The sequence below is a fragment of the Photinus pyralis genome, unplaced genomic scaffold (genome assembly GCF_008802855.1).
Source record: "Photinus pyralis isolate 1611_PpyrPB1 unplaced genomic scaffold, Ppyr1.3 Ppyr1.4_LG10, whole genome shotgun sequence".
NCBI classification, from domain to species: domain Eukaryota; kingdom Metazoa; phylum Arthropoda; class Insecta; order Coleoptera; family Lampyridae; genus Photinus; species Photinus pyralis.
This window is the reverse complement of record NW_022170250.1, coordinates 9425518-9442340: the sequence shown is the minus strand read 5'-3', so window position 1 is coordinate 9442340 and position 16823 is coordinate 9425518. Positions and strand designations below refer to the sequence as shown.

At 38.8% G+C, this 16823-nt stretch overlaps 1 protein-coding gene across 1 annotated transcript in view; it reads right to left on the bottom strand.

The window, feature by feature from the left end:
- LOC116161591 (optomotor-blind protein-like) overlaps positions 1-16504 on the bottom strand; it is a 38818-nt gene extending 22314 nt beyond the window's left edge. The window contains exon 1 of the mRNA XM_031474984.1: positions 16422-16504. Coding sequence (XP_031330844.1) covers positions 16422-16478 — 57 coding nt within the window. The 5' untranslated portion in view covers positions 16479-16504. The remainder of the gene's footprint in view (positions 1-16421) is intronic.
- Between the last annotated feature and the right edge of the window lie 319 nt (positions 16505-16823).

The window sequence follows — 16823 nt, the reverse complement described above, 5'->3', positions numbered from 1 at the left end:
CAAATTTTGGACCTTAACGTTTAACAATTTTGAACCTTAAGGTTGATCTGAACCTTTTGAACTGAACCTCGTAATTGCAGCCATGGACCTTGATATTCAGATTCAACAGTTATTCGATCCAAATCCAGTAGCAATCTACCGACCGACCGACTTTGTGGTTCAATGCTAGCGTGTTGGGCTATAAATCCGGAGGTCGGGTGTTCGAACCTAGGTTGAGGTGAATTTTTCATCTGTGGCAGAGACGGGAATTACCTTAGACCAGTTTCGAGCATTCTGCCGGCTACTCCGAATTAAGTTTTCCTGCATCGACCATCAACAGAATTTGAGTAGGAATTTAAAAGCACCTCAATAAGGATTCAACAGTGATTCAGAAATGGTTAATTGAGGATTCGTTCAGAATTCAACAGTGAAATCAATAGAAATTTAACGATTCAAGGTAGAAACTCAATGGAGACTCATATACGACTTTCAGAACTATCGAACATTCTTTGCCTGAAAGGCATTCCACATCTCTTACATTCCCAGATTCTGTTTTGTTCTTCTAAACGTTAAGAAAACAATACAAATTCGATGGCCCCCCTTGAAAAATGATCACAAGAGTACTGAAGCGTAACATGGAATATTCCCCAGTAAACATTCCAGGAAAGAAATATTCTGTGAATCTTCCCCGCGAATTCCCACAGATCTGCAAGTGTTTGATCCTCCCCTAAATTCGTAAGCCTTCAGATCAATTTGATCATTTTTCAGAGAGGACAATCTTCTTTGCCAGATTAATAGTGTGGGGGAGAGTAACACCCTGGAATCTGAACTGGAGAGTATGGAAAACCGCCGCAGGTAAGTACATTCCAGGAAAGAAGCAGTCGATTCGCAAAAAAGATTCACAGAAGGATTCTTTCCTGAAATGTATTCCGTACCCCCCAGTATACAATCCAGGAGAGAAATATTCCATGAGTCTCTCTCGCGAATTGTTATTAAAAGTTCCGAATGCTCTTCGTTACTGGAATGTACTTGCCTGGGGGAGGGTATTCCATGCCCCCCAGCCCCACCCGTGGCAGATCCTCCCCTTAATTCTACTTCAGTTTTATTTGATCATTTTTCAAGGAGGACTGTCGAACTTTCTTTACCTGAAAGGTATTCCATATCCCTTAAATTCCCTCTTCCTGCGAAAAGGGGAGTACAGATGGACCGGCAGACTGACATAATCGAGATTTTGTATGATTCGAATTCCTGGTGCTTTAGAACGTGTATTTCCGACAAAAAAAGTGGGGGTTATTTTTTACCCCAATGCAATACCTCCCTGCTGCAAGCGTAACAAAGTGAGGATGGCTAACACCGGAGAGTGTGGGGGTATGGAACACCCCCCGTAAAACTATGCAAATTCGATGGCGCTCCTGAAAAATTAACACAAGAGTGGTGCAAACGTAACAATGTGGAGGAGAGTAACACCGGGAGGTCGGGGGGGGGGGGGGTATGGAATCCAGGATACATTCCAGGAAAGGAATATTCTGTGAATCTCTCTAGCTAATTGTTATTAAAAGTTCCGAATGCTCCCCAGACCCCCCGATGTTAAATCCTCCCTTAACTTAGTAAGCATTCAGTTCAATTTGATAATTCTTGAAAGGAGGACTATCGAACTTTCTTTGGCTCAAAGGTATTTCAAATTTCTTTCCCTCTTGATGTGTTGTCTCCCAAAATTCGATGGCTCTTCCTAAAAAATGATCACAAGAGTGCTGCAAACGTAAGAATCTGGGGGAGAGTAACACCGGGGGGCCTGGGGGGTATGAAATACCCTCCGGTATACATTCCAGGAGAAAATATTTTTTAAATCTCTCCCGCGAAAGCTTCCTGGAATGTATTTGCCTGTGAGGTGTTCCATACCTCCCCCGCTGTTAAATCCTCTCTTAATTTTGTACGCCTTCAATTCCCTTTAATCAATTTTCAGGGGGGACTATCAAACTTTTTTTACCTGAAAGGTCTTCCATATTTCTTAAATTCCCTCTTCCTGTATTGTCTCCCAAAACGTTTAAAAAGGTAATCACAAGATTCGATGGCTCTCCTGGCAAAATGATCACAAGGATGTTGCAAGCGTAACAATTTGGGGAGTATCACCGGGGGGATCTGGGGGATATGGAATACCACCCGGTACAAATTCCAGGAAAGAAGTATTCTGTGAATCTCTCTGACGAATTGTTATTAAAAGGTATTAAGGGGTAGAGCGAATAAAATCCCAACTATAGTCTTTTCCTACCCCTAAAGTTTGTTATGATCAATCATTACGCTTGAATGGTTCAAGATCAGGCCCTCAAATGCTTTGATGATCACTTAAGACCCTCAACCTTAACTTTCCTAAAAGCTGTCAGAAATTTCGAGGCTTTTAGGATACCCGACATTACTCAACTACTACGCCCTATAGAATTAAGGTTTTTAATGTCTTTTTCAGTATTATCCAACTAAGCTTCTGTCAGATCCTCCAATTTTCTAAAACCCTAGTTTAGGACGTATCAAATCTTCTGGAACCTTTGGAAAGCCTTTCAGGATTCTAGGATGGTTCAGGATTTTGTAAGATTCTCTAAGATTCTGATGACTAAGCAGGGCCCTTACAAATTCACGTTTCTCAAAGGGTTTGGGGTTTCTCGAAGCTCTGCCCGACTCGGATTACTTAGGCTACTAAGAGATATTCCAGGGCCTTTTAATGTATGCTGATTTCATTTTTCCTTTTTAAGATCCTGAGAGGCACATAAGACCTTTGATTCCATTTAAAGCCCTTAAATAGTGTAAATGCTCCCAAAAGTTCCCAAAATCCTCGCATGTGCTTTTGGGAGCCTGCGCTACCCCTTAATATTTCGAGACCAGTATATTTCAAGGAATTCGACCCTTAAATTTGTTCGGAACCCTGAATCATACCAACTATATAAGTTCCTCTACTAGGTACCCTTGAATGGATCAAAACTGTTAACAGTCCTTCAGATCTTGTCTAAATACCTTCACATAACTGTCAAACTCCTCTAGACCCTAAATCTCTCCACCGTCCTTCGTGACAATTGGGTCTCCTTGAATTGATATCCATGAGCAAAGCTTATGGCTTGGTAGGATCTGACTCTTCAAAGATTGATGGATTCTTCAAGTTCCTAAAATACTACTTAAAGTCGTTAAATGCTGTAAAATGCTCCCAGAAGTTTAAATGCTCTTTGTGGGTTTGTCGAAACCATTACTAATGTCAATTTAAGGATGGTTTCCAAAACCTTTGTGTTTGGTTTTAGAAACTTTCACTATACCCTAATAGTGCCAAACCTTTTCCGATCCTCCGTTCCATTTGAAGAAATCCCTTCGAAAAACTACCAGAAACCTGAAACTTATTAGGATTGTTTGTGACTCTTCAAGGATTCAAGATTTTTTTTAAATCTTTTGCGACACATTTTCATAGCTTTTAAGGATCATTCCCTTGCCCTTTAAGATCCTCAAAGACAGACTTCAAAACCATTGAAGGAGTTTTTGGAAACCTGAATGGCTTTTTAAAGCTCATGATTCCAGATTTTTCAAAAAACGTAAAGGTCGCCAAAGGACTTTGGGGGGGGGGGGGTAGGCCCTAATTCTTTCAAAAATGTTTTCTCTTCACTCTTCAATATGTCTAAAATTGCCTAAAATTCGGATTTTTGAATTTTCTTCATTACTCTTTAACTGATGGATCCTTCTTAATCCTCAAAGGTAGCCTGTGGCTGCCAATGAGCTTTAACACTTTTCAATGTTCTGCAAGGTTTCTAAAGGATAACATTTTGGGAACCTTGACAGACTTCACACTTTCAAAGATTCTTATGGAAGCTTTAAGGATCTTTCGGAGGTTTGACAAACCTTTCGAGACCTTTCAAGTTGTTCTTGGCTCCTAAAAACCCGAGTATTTAGAAGCGCAGGTTTAAATTCTCACCCTCTGACACACTTGCTTATTTTTTAGACCTTTCAACCCTTAGAACCAAAACTTGCATGATCTAGGTGAAAAGAATGACGGAAGGGTTTCTAACTAAATTGCGCTAATTCGGTGCCCCTCATTTCGTCGAGGACATATCGAGGGCGCCGCCGCCGCGCTTAATAAATAAAGTCCATTATGATTCGAAAATTTCAATTTAGATTTTCCCAGAAGCCCAACCTTTAAGTAGAAAAAACGAGAAGCAAATAAAAAGAGGAGATTATGGGTATTACTTTGCCTTTTCACCGAACATCAATGCGAGCCGCTCGATATTATTTAACATTTCAACACCAGTTAAGTAGTATATTATCACTTTTCTTGAATATATATGCGTTTCACTTAAAAGGGGCCAATCGGCCGGTCCGGTAGCGACGGTCCGCGCTGAGGAACGACGGACAGAACTCGGCTGGGCGACTGTTTCGGTTATCGGTACGGTAGCGTTGAGATACCTCGGTATACGTTAATGTAAAACTGGTGTCTTTAGTTCGGGTCTTTGCCGATAGATAGCCACCCGTGCGATTCGAGATACCGCTTAAGGGATGACTGAACTTTGATGTTCGAAAATTTATCGTCGCAACCGCTCGCGTAAGAATAATTAAGGCCGCGGGGCCGCAGTCTCCAATCGCAATTAAGGGATCGATCCGGTCGCGATTTGCGTTTTCTTCTTGAAAATAACAATCCGACCGATCGGGCGTCCCCCTTTTGCTAACCCCTCGAGGCGCGTATAAAGCTAACTAACCACTCCGGAAGTTCATACATTGATCTAGTTCTTTTCGTTTCCGTTTACCGCTACGGGGGTTGTTGTAATTTTTTCCTGCTAAACCAATGTCTTATTTCCACTATTTGCCAACCTCTTTCGGTTAGATTAAATTGAAGTTAGGGAAAGAAACTAAAATGTAAGGACGGAATTTGACCACCGTTAACGTACATAGATGGCGTTATCTGTCTACGGCTTCTTTACCTCTACAATTGAACAAGAGACCAAAAGAAACTGCTTCAAGGTTCACTTGGCAACTTTCAGTTTGAAAGGCTGGGAGATACTGCCACTGATTTTAAGATGCTTTAGGCTCGCTCGGCACAATTCGGACAAACACTGTGCCTTGACACTTTCCTAAGAAGCAATTGGGAGGGTTTGTGCCAAGGTCGCCTTCGGATCGCTCGCCAAAAAATGTACTTTGGGGTGAAATTTATCAAATCGAATAAGTAACTTTAGTACTATCAATGCCGAACGAGCCGAAGGCGAGTTCGGCACACTTCGGAACAACCCTGTGCCTTGACACTTTCCTAAGAAGCAATTGGGAGGGGTTGTGCCAAGGTCGCCTTCGGATCGCTCGCCAAAAAAATGTACTTTGGGGTGAAATTTATCAAATCGAATAAGTAATTTGGTACTATCAATGCCGAGCGAGCCGAAGGCGAGTTCGGCACTCTTCGGACCAACCCTGTGCCTTGACACTTTCCTAAGTAGCAATTGGGAGGGTTGTGCCAAGGTCGCCTTCGGATCGCTCGCCAAAAAATGTATTTTGGGGTGAAATTTATCAAATCGAATAAGTAACTTTAGTACTATCAATGCCGAGCGAGCCGAAGGCGAGTTCGGCACACTTCGGAACAACCCTGTGCCTTGACACTTTCCTAAGAAGCAATTGGGAGGGGTTGTGCCAAGGTCGCCTTCGGATCGCTCGCCAAAAAAATGTACTTTGGGGTGAAATTTATCAAATCGAATAAGTAATTTGGTACTATCAATGCCGAGCGAGCCGAAGGCGAGTTCGGCACACTTCGGCCAACCCTGTGCCTTGACACTTTCCTAAGAAGCAATTGGGAGGGGTTGTGCCAAGGTCGCCTTCGGATCGCTCGCCAAAAAATGTATTTTGGGGTGAAATTTATCAAATCGAATAAGTAATTTGGTACTATCAATGCCGAGCGAGCCGAAGGCGAGTTCGGCACACTTCGGAACAACCCTGTGCCTTGACACTTTCCTAAGAAGCAATTGGGAGGGGTTGTGCCAAGGTCGCCTTCGGATCGCTCGCCAAAAAATGTATTTTGGGGTGAAATTTATCAAATCGAATAAGTAACTTTAGTACTATCAATGCCGAGCGAGCCGAAGGCGAGTTCGGCACACTTCGGAACAACCCTGTGCCTTGACACTTTCCTAAGAAGCAATTGGGAGGGGTTGTGCCAAGGTCGCCTTCGGATCGCTCGCCAAAAAATGTATTTTGGGGTGAAATTTATCAAATCGAATAAGTAACTTTAGTACTATCAATGCCGAGCGAGCCGAAGGCGAGTTCGGCACAATTCGGACCAACCCTGTACCTAGACACTTTCCTAAGAAGCAAATGGGAGGGGTTTTGCCAAGGTCGGCTTCGGATCGCTCGCCAAAAAATGTATTTTGGGGTGAAATTTATCAAATCGAATAAGTAATTTGGTACTATCAATGCCGAGCGAGCCGAAGGCGAGTTCGGCACACTTCTGGCCAACCCTGTGCCTTGACACTTTCCTAAGAAGCAATTTGGAGGGGTTGTGCCAAGGTCGCCTTCGGATCGCTCGCCAAAAAATGTATTTTGGGGTGAAATTTATCAAATCGAATAAGTAACTTTGTACTATCAATGCCGAGCGAGCCGAAGGCGAGTTCGGCACACTTCGGGTCAACCCTCTGCTTTGACACTTTCCTAAGAAGCATTTGGGAGGAGTTGTGCCAAACTCTCCTGCGGCTCCCTCGTCAAAAAACGTCTTTTCGCGTAAAATTTATCACGTCGAATAAATAAGTTTTAATAAAATCTTTGCCGAGCAAAGCCAAGGCGAGTTCGGCACACTTCGGGCTAGACTCGTGCCTTGACATTTTGCTGAGATGAAATTGGTCTGGGTAGTCCTTCGGCTGGCTCGGCACCGTCATCTTTTGGCTCTAGTACTATCATTGCCGAGCGATCCGAAGGCGGATTCGGCACATTCCGAGCTAGTCTCATCCCTTGACGTTTTCACGTTCCACGGGATGTTGTCTAATAGTGCAGGCTATATATATTTAACGAAAAAAATTAGTTACCGGTTCAAGCCGGGTTTTTCATGCCGGTGAAATATTTAGAAATTGGTGAAAAATAATTAAAACAGCTGAATTTTTCCGCGGGCGAAATCACGGGGTGGAAACTGGTATTTTGCAATTTGTGGCAAAACTATTAATCTTAGGCGAAAATGTTCAATATAAAAGTTATACTTAGAGAATATAAGAATAAATAACTTTTGTATCTGCACTATTTACACATAACCTTCAATTTTCCTAGAAAAACCGGAAAAACGTTTTTTTTTCGATGTTTATTCTTATTTTAAGAAGAAAAGTCGTAGGGGTTTTAAATTTGGAGTAAAGATAGTTTGTTGTATGATAAAAGAGGAGGCCCGTAAGTTTCCGAGATATCACGATTTCTGAAAAAACCACCTCTTTTTCAAGGGGATGAAAAATCTATTTTTTTTTTCATGGTACAAAGGTGCGCGGGGTAGCAAAATTTCGGGAAGACATATTATTTTAATAAACAAAAATAAACAAAATATTATTCCTATAGTAAAAATTCGAGAAAATCGCCAAAAACTGGAAAAACATTCTTAAGATATACATACACACGGTTTTTGACATGATAAATCAACATGTTGGATGTTAATAAAGATTTTTTCGAAATAGGTATGTCTTCTTGCTTCTCTTTAATGTTTGCTTAAATATTATCTTTTGTTATCTTATGCTCAACTGTTTTAGTTAAAACATCTTTATTATTTCTTTTTTCTGCATTTTTACCGCAATAAAAGCAATTCGAAATAAAATCGAATTATCTTGCTTCCCGATTCCTGAAAAATTTGTTGTTGTTCACTGACTCTTCGTCCTGCCTGTTTTATAGCGTTGGGCCTGTTGATCTTGATAAACTTGCGAAATCTGCAATAAGAACGTTAGTTTTACCGGCCAAAGCAAATGATTTGAGATATCCTGGAATCGTGAGGATTTTTATTCATAATTCCTGTAAATTAACGATCAACAGGCCCAGCTTAATCCCATCAGCTGCAACACAGGCAGGAAGAAGTGTTAGTGAACAAAGACTAATTGATCAGGAAGCAAAAGAATTCGATTTTACTTCGAATTGCTTTTATTGCGGTAAAAATACAGAAAAAAGAAATAATATAATATAATAAGATGTTTTAATTAAGGCAGTTGGGCGCTGGGAAACAAAAGAAAATATTTTAGCAACATTAAAGAGGAGAGAGAAGACAGATTTCAAAAACTTTTTATTAGCGCGGATCCAATACGTTTTATTTGCAAAAAAAGCTTATTTATCTACTGTCATAATCGGTAGGTATATCTTAAATCTGTTCCCCCCGTTTTTGCCGCTTTTCTTAAAATTTTTCTATTGGAATAATATTTTTTATTTTTGATTATTAAAATGTAAGTCCTTACGAAAATTTTGCTACCCCGCACACCTCTGTACGATAAAAAAAATAGATTTTTCATCCCCTTGAAAGAGGTGGTTTTTTCAGAAATCGTGAGATCTTGGAAACGGTTCAACTTTACGGGCCCAAAAAATTCCCTCTCCTTTTTTATCATAAAACAAGATGTTTCCTCCCAATTTCAAACTCCTACGACGTTTTTCGCAAAAATAAGAATAAAAAACGAAAAAAACAGTTTTTCCCGTTCTTCTAGGAAAATTGGAGGTTCTTCTTCTTCTTCTGTGAAAATAGTGCAGATACAAAAGTTGCTCATTTTTTTAGTCTCTATAACTTTTACATTAAACATTTTCGTCTAAAATTAATAGTTTTACCACAATTTGCAAAACACCACTTTCCATCCCTTTCAACCCCCGGGATTTCACCCACGGAAAAATTCAACTGTTTTAATTATTTTTTCCCAATTTCTAATCATTTCACCTGCCTGAAAAACCCGATTCCGCCCGTTAATTACCTTTTTTTGAAAATAAATTATTTTAGAGCTATTTAGCCTGGACTATTATACAGTAGGTTTCTGAGTTAAAGTTGTCACACTCCCATTTAGGATCGAGTCTAATAATAATTTTAAATCTTTCTTTCAATTTGAAAGATAAAGGATACTGCCCCTAATCCTAAAGTGAGTACCTAAAATCCTTAAGTAGGTAATTTTAAAATTTGAGTCGTGATGTTGAAACTAAGAGATTCCGGAAAACTAGGTGCTGAAAAGCGCGATATAGGTAAATAGGTAAATGTGCTGTTGCGGATTATATAAAGCACTTGTTAATTGTTAATTTAAGTAAAGGATCTGAAACGTTTGACCTACGGACCTTTCAGCAGGTCGCTTCGCCCAAGGGTGGTCTCTTCATTGTCGAATAAGACGAACGGATAGTCAATGTACTTAATGTAATTACATTCCCCATAATAAGTTTTCCGTGTAAACCGCTAAGACCTTTGCGCCGATAATCAAATTAAAGGCTTACGACAAGCTGCATGTAAACTTCACACAGAGAAACATGTGAGCTCGCCAATTTCGTTACGCACGTTATCCCTAATTGCATTAACAAGAGGAAAAGGGAAAAAAATCACTCGACTAATTCACTTAGCTCTAATTAAGCGACCAAAAAATCTAAAATTAAATTCGGTGCGCCGTCGCGGGGGGAGACACGGCGAGCCGCATCCTTAAATTGTTGAACACGACAGCATTTAACCTATTATTTGTTTTACAAATTAAATTCCTTGAACCATGAAGGGAGATCATTAAGAAAGAAGCGTCTCAAGCAACCTTTCCGAATAAAATTATATCGGGGAATGTACTTACATTTGCGGCCACCTTGGCGCCACTTTACCACGCCCATCACTCACTCTCTCTAACACACAAATTCTCGTAACTTTATTACTCGCCCCATCTCACCTGCACGCGCCGAAACGTGCACTATCTCTGTCCGCCATCTTATTTTAATTATAATTTATCTTTATTTACTGGTTCTTTCAGTTTTCGAACTATTACACCTCTTTCTTTTTTTCGGGGTGCAGTGTGCGCGCGTTGTGGATTTAATTTATTTTTGTTGTCCGGCTCCGAAGGTTATCCTCCGTATGAGCATCTCTGAAATCACCGCCTTTTTTCCCCTGAATATTTTTAATGACTGGACATATTTACAAAGATACATAAATTATCGCCTCAAGTTTTTTAATGGGACTCACTCATTAGTAACGAAAAGTAAGTGCCATATCTACTTAATGCCCATCTAAACGGTAATGGCTGATTGTGCATTAACTTAACACTTACTTGAGGGTTGCACGTTGGTGCAAAGTGGGCGATTGCGGAAACGCGAAAGTGGATCCAAAAGCACCACCGTTTTGATTTAATCGTCAAGAATGGCGATTGAAACACGCGATTTTAATTCCATTACAATTGACACCTAAAATGAATTTGAACTGAACATTTTGAAGCGCTTGAATGGACTCGAGATTCATGCCTTCCAATCCAAAATTCTGAGGATTTCTAAACCCCAGCGTTCTGGCAAAGGGATTCCAGGTTGGATTTGTATTCCCTCAATCTTCAAAATGTACCTCAAAGTCTCTTAGTTTGTTGAGACCGTTAAGCTACGAGATCTTTTGGGAACCGCTTGACATTCTCGAATCATATCTTGCATTCCTTAAACTATCACAAGAGGTTTAGATGGTTAAAGCATTTCTTCAACCTTTTCAGAGTAGGAACCTTAAATCCCTAGTTTGAATGTTTGAATAACCTCTTGAGTATTTTAGAATCCCTGAAAAGGAGTTTTTTTTTGCTCATAATTCACGGAACATCCGTTACGAAACTTCCTCTAGCTACCAGGAGATCCATAAGGTCTTGTGGTAAGCTCAAGAAAAAACTTCCCGAAGTGGTTTTTCTACTGTTAGTTCACGGAGCAACAGTAAGGTAACTGTTGTAGTTTCTGTAACTTCCAAGAGAACGTAATCCATGAGGAGGTTTTTTGTATAAACCAGGGGACAAGTGAGGAGGTGGTGTTTCTACTCCTAATTCACGGAGTATCCATTAGAATAACCTAGCAAATTTTGTGAAATTTACTTTTTCTACCCAGTTTATAGGGAAGACTATAGCCTTAATCCAAAATTGTTCGGGAAAACTACCAGGGTAACATAATTTATGCTCAAGAGTAATATTTCAATGCCTTGTTTTCGTTTAAACCCGCGTGTACCAGAAGAATATAATGTTAGAAGTGATAGTTCTGCACTTAATTCATGGAGTACTGATCAAGAAAGCATTTAGCTATCAGGAGAACACAATCGCTCAAGCGCTCTACTTTCGTTTTAACTGTTGCGTCAAGAGAGTACTTGCAACGTGGTATTTTTACTCTTAATGCGCCAAAATATTTCTTAGGAAAATGTTGCAAAGATTCTCTAGCTACTAGGAGACCATAATCCATGAGGAGATATACCAGGAGATCATAATACTAAAAACGTGCCAATAGGTTATTTGTTAAGAGGGTGTTATAAAAGTTTCTATAGCTATCAGAAGAACACAATCGCGCTCAAGCGGTAGGTATTATCATTGGGACAGTTGTGTCCAGAGAATTTAATGTACGAGGTGGTGTTAGGAGAACGTTGGAAAGATTCTCTGGCTACCAGGAGAACACAATCCATAAGGAGATACTTTTCTAAGAGAACTGTTCTGGTGTACCAGGAGAATATCATGCATAAGGACGTGCTTTGCTCCTAATACACTAAGTATCTGTTAGGAAAATGAGGTACATTTTTTTGATACCAGGAGATCATAATACAAAATCAAAACAATAGCAAGCTTCCTTTTAAACTCTCGTATCAGCAGAACAGAATGTGAGACCTAGTGTCTCTACATCTAATTAATGGGGTATTATTGTTAAGAGGATGTTATAAAGTTTCTCTAGCTAACAGGAGAACACAATCACTCAAGTGCTATTTTCGTTTAGACCCTTGAATCCAAATAATTTAGTGTACGAGGGGGTGTTTTTACTCTTAGTTCACGAAGTATCTCTTAGGAAAACGTTGCAAAGATCTTCTAACTACCAGGAGACTATATTAATCCATAGGGAGGTATTTTTCTAAGACGTTCGTTTAAAATGTTATATCAGAAAAATATAAAGTGTGAGGTGGTGTTTCTACTCTTTGAGAACAGGTCTCCAACTCAGTTCAAAGAGCTTATTTTCGTTTCTGTTGTATCAGGAGAATATAATGCGCAAAGAAGTGTTTTGCTCCTAATACATTGAGTATCTGTTAGTAAAGCGAGGTAAGTGTTTTCCCGATACCAGGAGATCATATAGTGAGAAACGTGCCAATACCTTATTTGTCTTTAAACAGGAAGATACCTATAATGTGAGAGGTGGTGTGTCTATTGTCAAGTTCCTCCCACCACCAGGAAAACATAGAAAACATGAAACTGTGTCAACACTTCATTTTCGTTCACACTTTTGTACAATTCACAGAGTATCAGTTAGGAGAACATAATCCATGCTCGAAAGAAACGTTCCTTGCTTTGTATAGTCTGTTCTACCAGGAGAATATAGTGTTGAAATCCTTGTATCAGTAAAATATAAAGTGAGAAGTACAGTTTCTACACCTAATTCACTGAGTAGCTATTAGGGAAACTTAACAAAGCGCCTAATACAACCAGGAGAACAGAATCCAGGCTGAAAAAAATGTTTCAACACCTTGTTCTCGTAAAATTGTTGCATCGGGAATAGAGTGTACGAGGTTTAATCCTAATTCATTGAGTATCTTGTTAAGAAAACGTAGCAAATTTACAACAACGGCCAGGAGAACATGATCTATACGCAAGAGGGATATATATTTTTTTAAACTCTTGGATGAGGAAAATATAATGCGTGAGGTAGTGTTTCTACTCATAACCCGCGGATTATGTGTTCGGAAAGCCTTGCAAATTCTCTTCGATAACCAGGAGAACACAATACCTCGTGAGAAACGTTCTAGCACCTTATCTTTATTTAAACCGTTATACCTATTCGGAAAGTGTGATATGTAAGGAGGTATTTTTGGGTATTCTGTGAGTAATGTTGTAATGTTCCTCTAGCTACCAGGCGAACAATAAGACGATATTTTTGTAATCTCAAGAAAAGTGCCAGGAGAACATAATTCAGAAGGCTTTTGCTAATCTTAAGAGAAGTTTTCCAATACCTCATTTTCGCTTAGACTATTAATGTATCAGAAAAGTGTCATTTGCAAGGAAGTGGGTATCTATTAAGAAATGAGTTTTTTCTAGCTGCCAGGAGTTTGGTAAGCCGAATTCTCTTTGTAAGCTTAAGAAAAACAACATGAGGTGACGTTTTTACTCATAATTCGGTAAACTTTATGTCATAAAAGGAAAATCCACGAGAAGGTCGTTTTGTACGGCCAAGAGAAATGCTGAAACAGTACTGTTGTATCAGGAAAATATAACACGGAAGGTTCATAAGAATTCCTCTAACATGTTATTTTAATGGAAAATGTCCCAGGCGAATATAATGAGTTTTTCTCTTAATAAAATTTGTATTTTTCTTTGATACCAGGAGATCATAATACGAGAAAAGTGCCTATACCTTCCTGACGGGACTGGTAGAAGGAATATAATGTGCGAGGTAGTCCTTCCGCTTGTAATTTATGGATTTTTTGTTAGAAAATGTTGGAAATTTTCTCTTGGTGCCAGAAGATTCATGAGGAGGTCTTTTTGTAAGCTCAGAGGAGACGTTCTGACACTTTTTTGTCGCTTAAATTCTTGTGTCGAGAAAATACTGCTCTTCTACTTCTCATTCACGGAGTAGGTATATGTTCGGAAAATGTAAATTTTGTCCAACTACCAGGAGAACATAATCCATGAGGAGGTCTTTTTTTAGCTGAAGGGAAATGTGTATCTTCGTTCGACTGTTGCATTGGGCGAACATAATGTGCGAGATGGTGTCTGTATTGTTTGTGGACAGAAAACCTCATAGAAAAATGATAAAGTTTCTCGTAAAACCAGGAGAATATAGTCCATGCCCACTAGAAATATTCCAAGACTTCATCACTCTTATATTAGGAGAATATGATGTGAGTAATGGCGTTTATACACATAATTAACGGAGTTTTTGTTAAGAAGGCGTTTCTCTAGCTACCAGGAGAACATAATCGCCATAAAGAAATGTTCCAATACGCTATTTCCATTGTGTGAAAAAATGTTAATGTACAAGGTGGTGTATCTACTCTTAGTTCACAAAGTATCTGTTAGGAAAATGTTGAAAAAGTTCTCAGGAGACCATAATAAATGAGGAAGTGCTTTTATAAGAGAACTGTTTTCGTTAAACTGGTGTATCAGGAGAATATAATGCAGAAGGAGGTGTTTTGTTCCTAATACACGGAGTATCGGTTAGGAAAGAGGTAAATTTTTTCTTGATAGCATCAGGAGATCATAATATGAGAAACATGCCATCAATACCTAAGTGTTGTCTGGAGGATATAATGGTCCGAGTGGTTTTTCTGCTCCCAATTTACGGATTATCTCTATTTTCTGTTGCTACCAGGAGATTCATGCGGAATTATTTTTGTAAGATCAAGGAACACGTTCCGACTCCATATTTTCGTTTAAACTGCTGTAACACGAAAACACAATGCGCGAGGGTGAGTAATTTAAACTTTTGGCACTTAAATCACAAAATATCTATTAGGGAAGTATAAAGTTTCTCCAAATACTAGGAGAACATAATCCATGAGGAGGCATTTTTTTAGCTTAAACTTCTACTACTATATTTTCATCTGACTGCAAAATGGTGTTTGTGCTGTTAGTGCACAAAAAGATGTTTCTCCGATAACCAGGAGAACATAATCTATGCTCAAGGGAAATATTCCAACACCTTACTTTCATTTAAACGTTTGTATCAGGAAAATATAATGTGAAAGATTGTGTTTCTGCACCTAATTCACGGAGTATTTGCTAAGAAGGTAACATTTCTGTAGCTATCAGGAGAACACAATAGCACAAGTACTATTTTCGTTTAGGCTGTGAAGAAAATTTAATGAACGAGGTGGTGAGACCTCCCTTGCTGAAGGGGTATTTCAAGTATCTGTTAAGAATATGTAAAAGGTATCTAGCTACTAGGAGACTATAATTCATAAGGAGGTATTTTTCTAGGAGGAATGTTATACAACTGTTTCTAGTGTAAAATGTCGTGTCAGGACAATACAATGTGCAAGGTGGTGCATTTTGATTGAGAAGTCTGATCGAAAAAGTACGAAATGTTTTGGATTCTACGCACCAAAATTAATAAGAAAAAGTGTTCTCCCGAGAAATTTGGGTGCAGTCGATTTTTGGTAAAAAAGGAAGGTTATACACTGCCTTTTTTTGAAGCCCTTAAAAAAAATTGTCTCAGATCGACCCGGAAAAATTTTTTCTTATAGAATGTGGCCTGTAGAATCCATAATTTCAAACAGTTCCAAGATTGGGCTACTAGTACTAAAGTTACAGCCCTTTGAATTTTCTTTAGAAATTGGTTTCTAGTCTATAACTTTTTATTGAGAGGTCTGATCGAAAAAGTACGAATTGTTTTGGATTCTACGCACCAAAATTAATAAGAAAAAGTGTTTTCCGAGAAATTTTGGTGCAGTCGATTTTTGTAAAAAAGGAAGGTTATACACTGCCTTTTTTTGAGGCCCCGAAAAAAAATTGTTTCAGATCGACCCGGAAAAAAAATTTTCTTATAGAATGTGGCCTGTAGAATCCATAATTTCAAACAGTTCCAAGATTGGGCTACTAGTTCAAAAGTTACAGCCCTTTGACTTTTCTTTCGAAATTGATTTCTAGTCTATAACTTTTGATTGAGAAGTCTGATCGAAAAAGTACGAATTGTTTTGGATTCTACGCACCAAAATTAATAAGAAAAAGTGTTTTCCCGAGAAATTTGGGTGCAGTCGATTTTTGATAAAAAAGGAAGGTTATACACTGCCTTTTTTTGAGGCCCTTAAAAAAAATTGTCTCAGATCGACCCGGAAAATTTTTCTTATAGAATGTGGCCTGTAGAATCCATAATTTCAAACAGTTCCATGAGTGGGCTACTAGTTCAAAAGTTACAGCCCTTTGAATTTTCTTTCGAAATTGGTTTCTAGTGTATAACTTAATAGACAGGACTAAACTCCATGGAAACGTATAGTAAAAATCGTGAAAAGAAGTACCACTTTCCATACGATTTTTCGTTAAAAAAAGTCCCATAATATCATCACTATGTAAAAAATTTCATTTAAATACTTTTATAAATACTGCTTCTATATCACGATGTATCTGTTACATGTTCTCTGACTACCTACTACACGAGGAGGTTAATAGAACTCTCAAAATTGGTCCTTTAATTCCTAAAATCTTTGTATTGTCATTGCTTGTATGAAAAGTCGCTTTTAAAACTATTCGCAATGATGAAATGATAAGCAGATAAAATTTACGCCGAACTCCGCCTGTCGTTAATAATTGAAACCCGCATTACCGCGTAAAAAAGTATAAAAAAATCATCACCAAAACTTCCTCCTGTTCCTTTGGTAGACATCCATTATTCCTCTCGCACATCCTCATCTGCAAAGAAAATAAGATCACTACCCTCCAATATCAAATTAGCGCCTCAATTATAATTTAAATCAGATATGAGCGAGAGAAATAATTTCGTACGTGTGAGGAGGAATTGCGTGTCCACCATTCTTTTCTACGTTTTTTTTTCGTTTCTTTTCAATTTCCCAACCTAAGCCGCTAGGTAGTACAAGGGAAAGTTATGAGCTAATCTTATCCGTTTGATTAATTTCCCTTTCTCACAAAAATTGCTACCAAAATGAATTGTGGCGGCGATGATAACGATAACTATTCCACTTCCTAAGTTTTTCGCCAGCGCCGAAATACAAAATATGCTAATTACGTGAGAGAGTT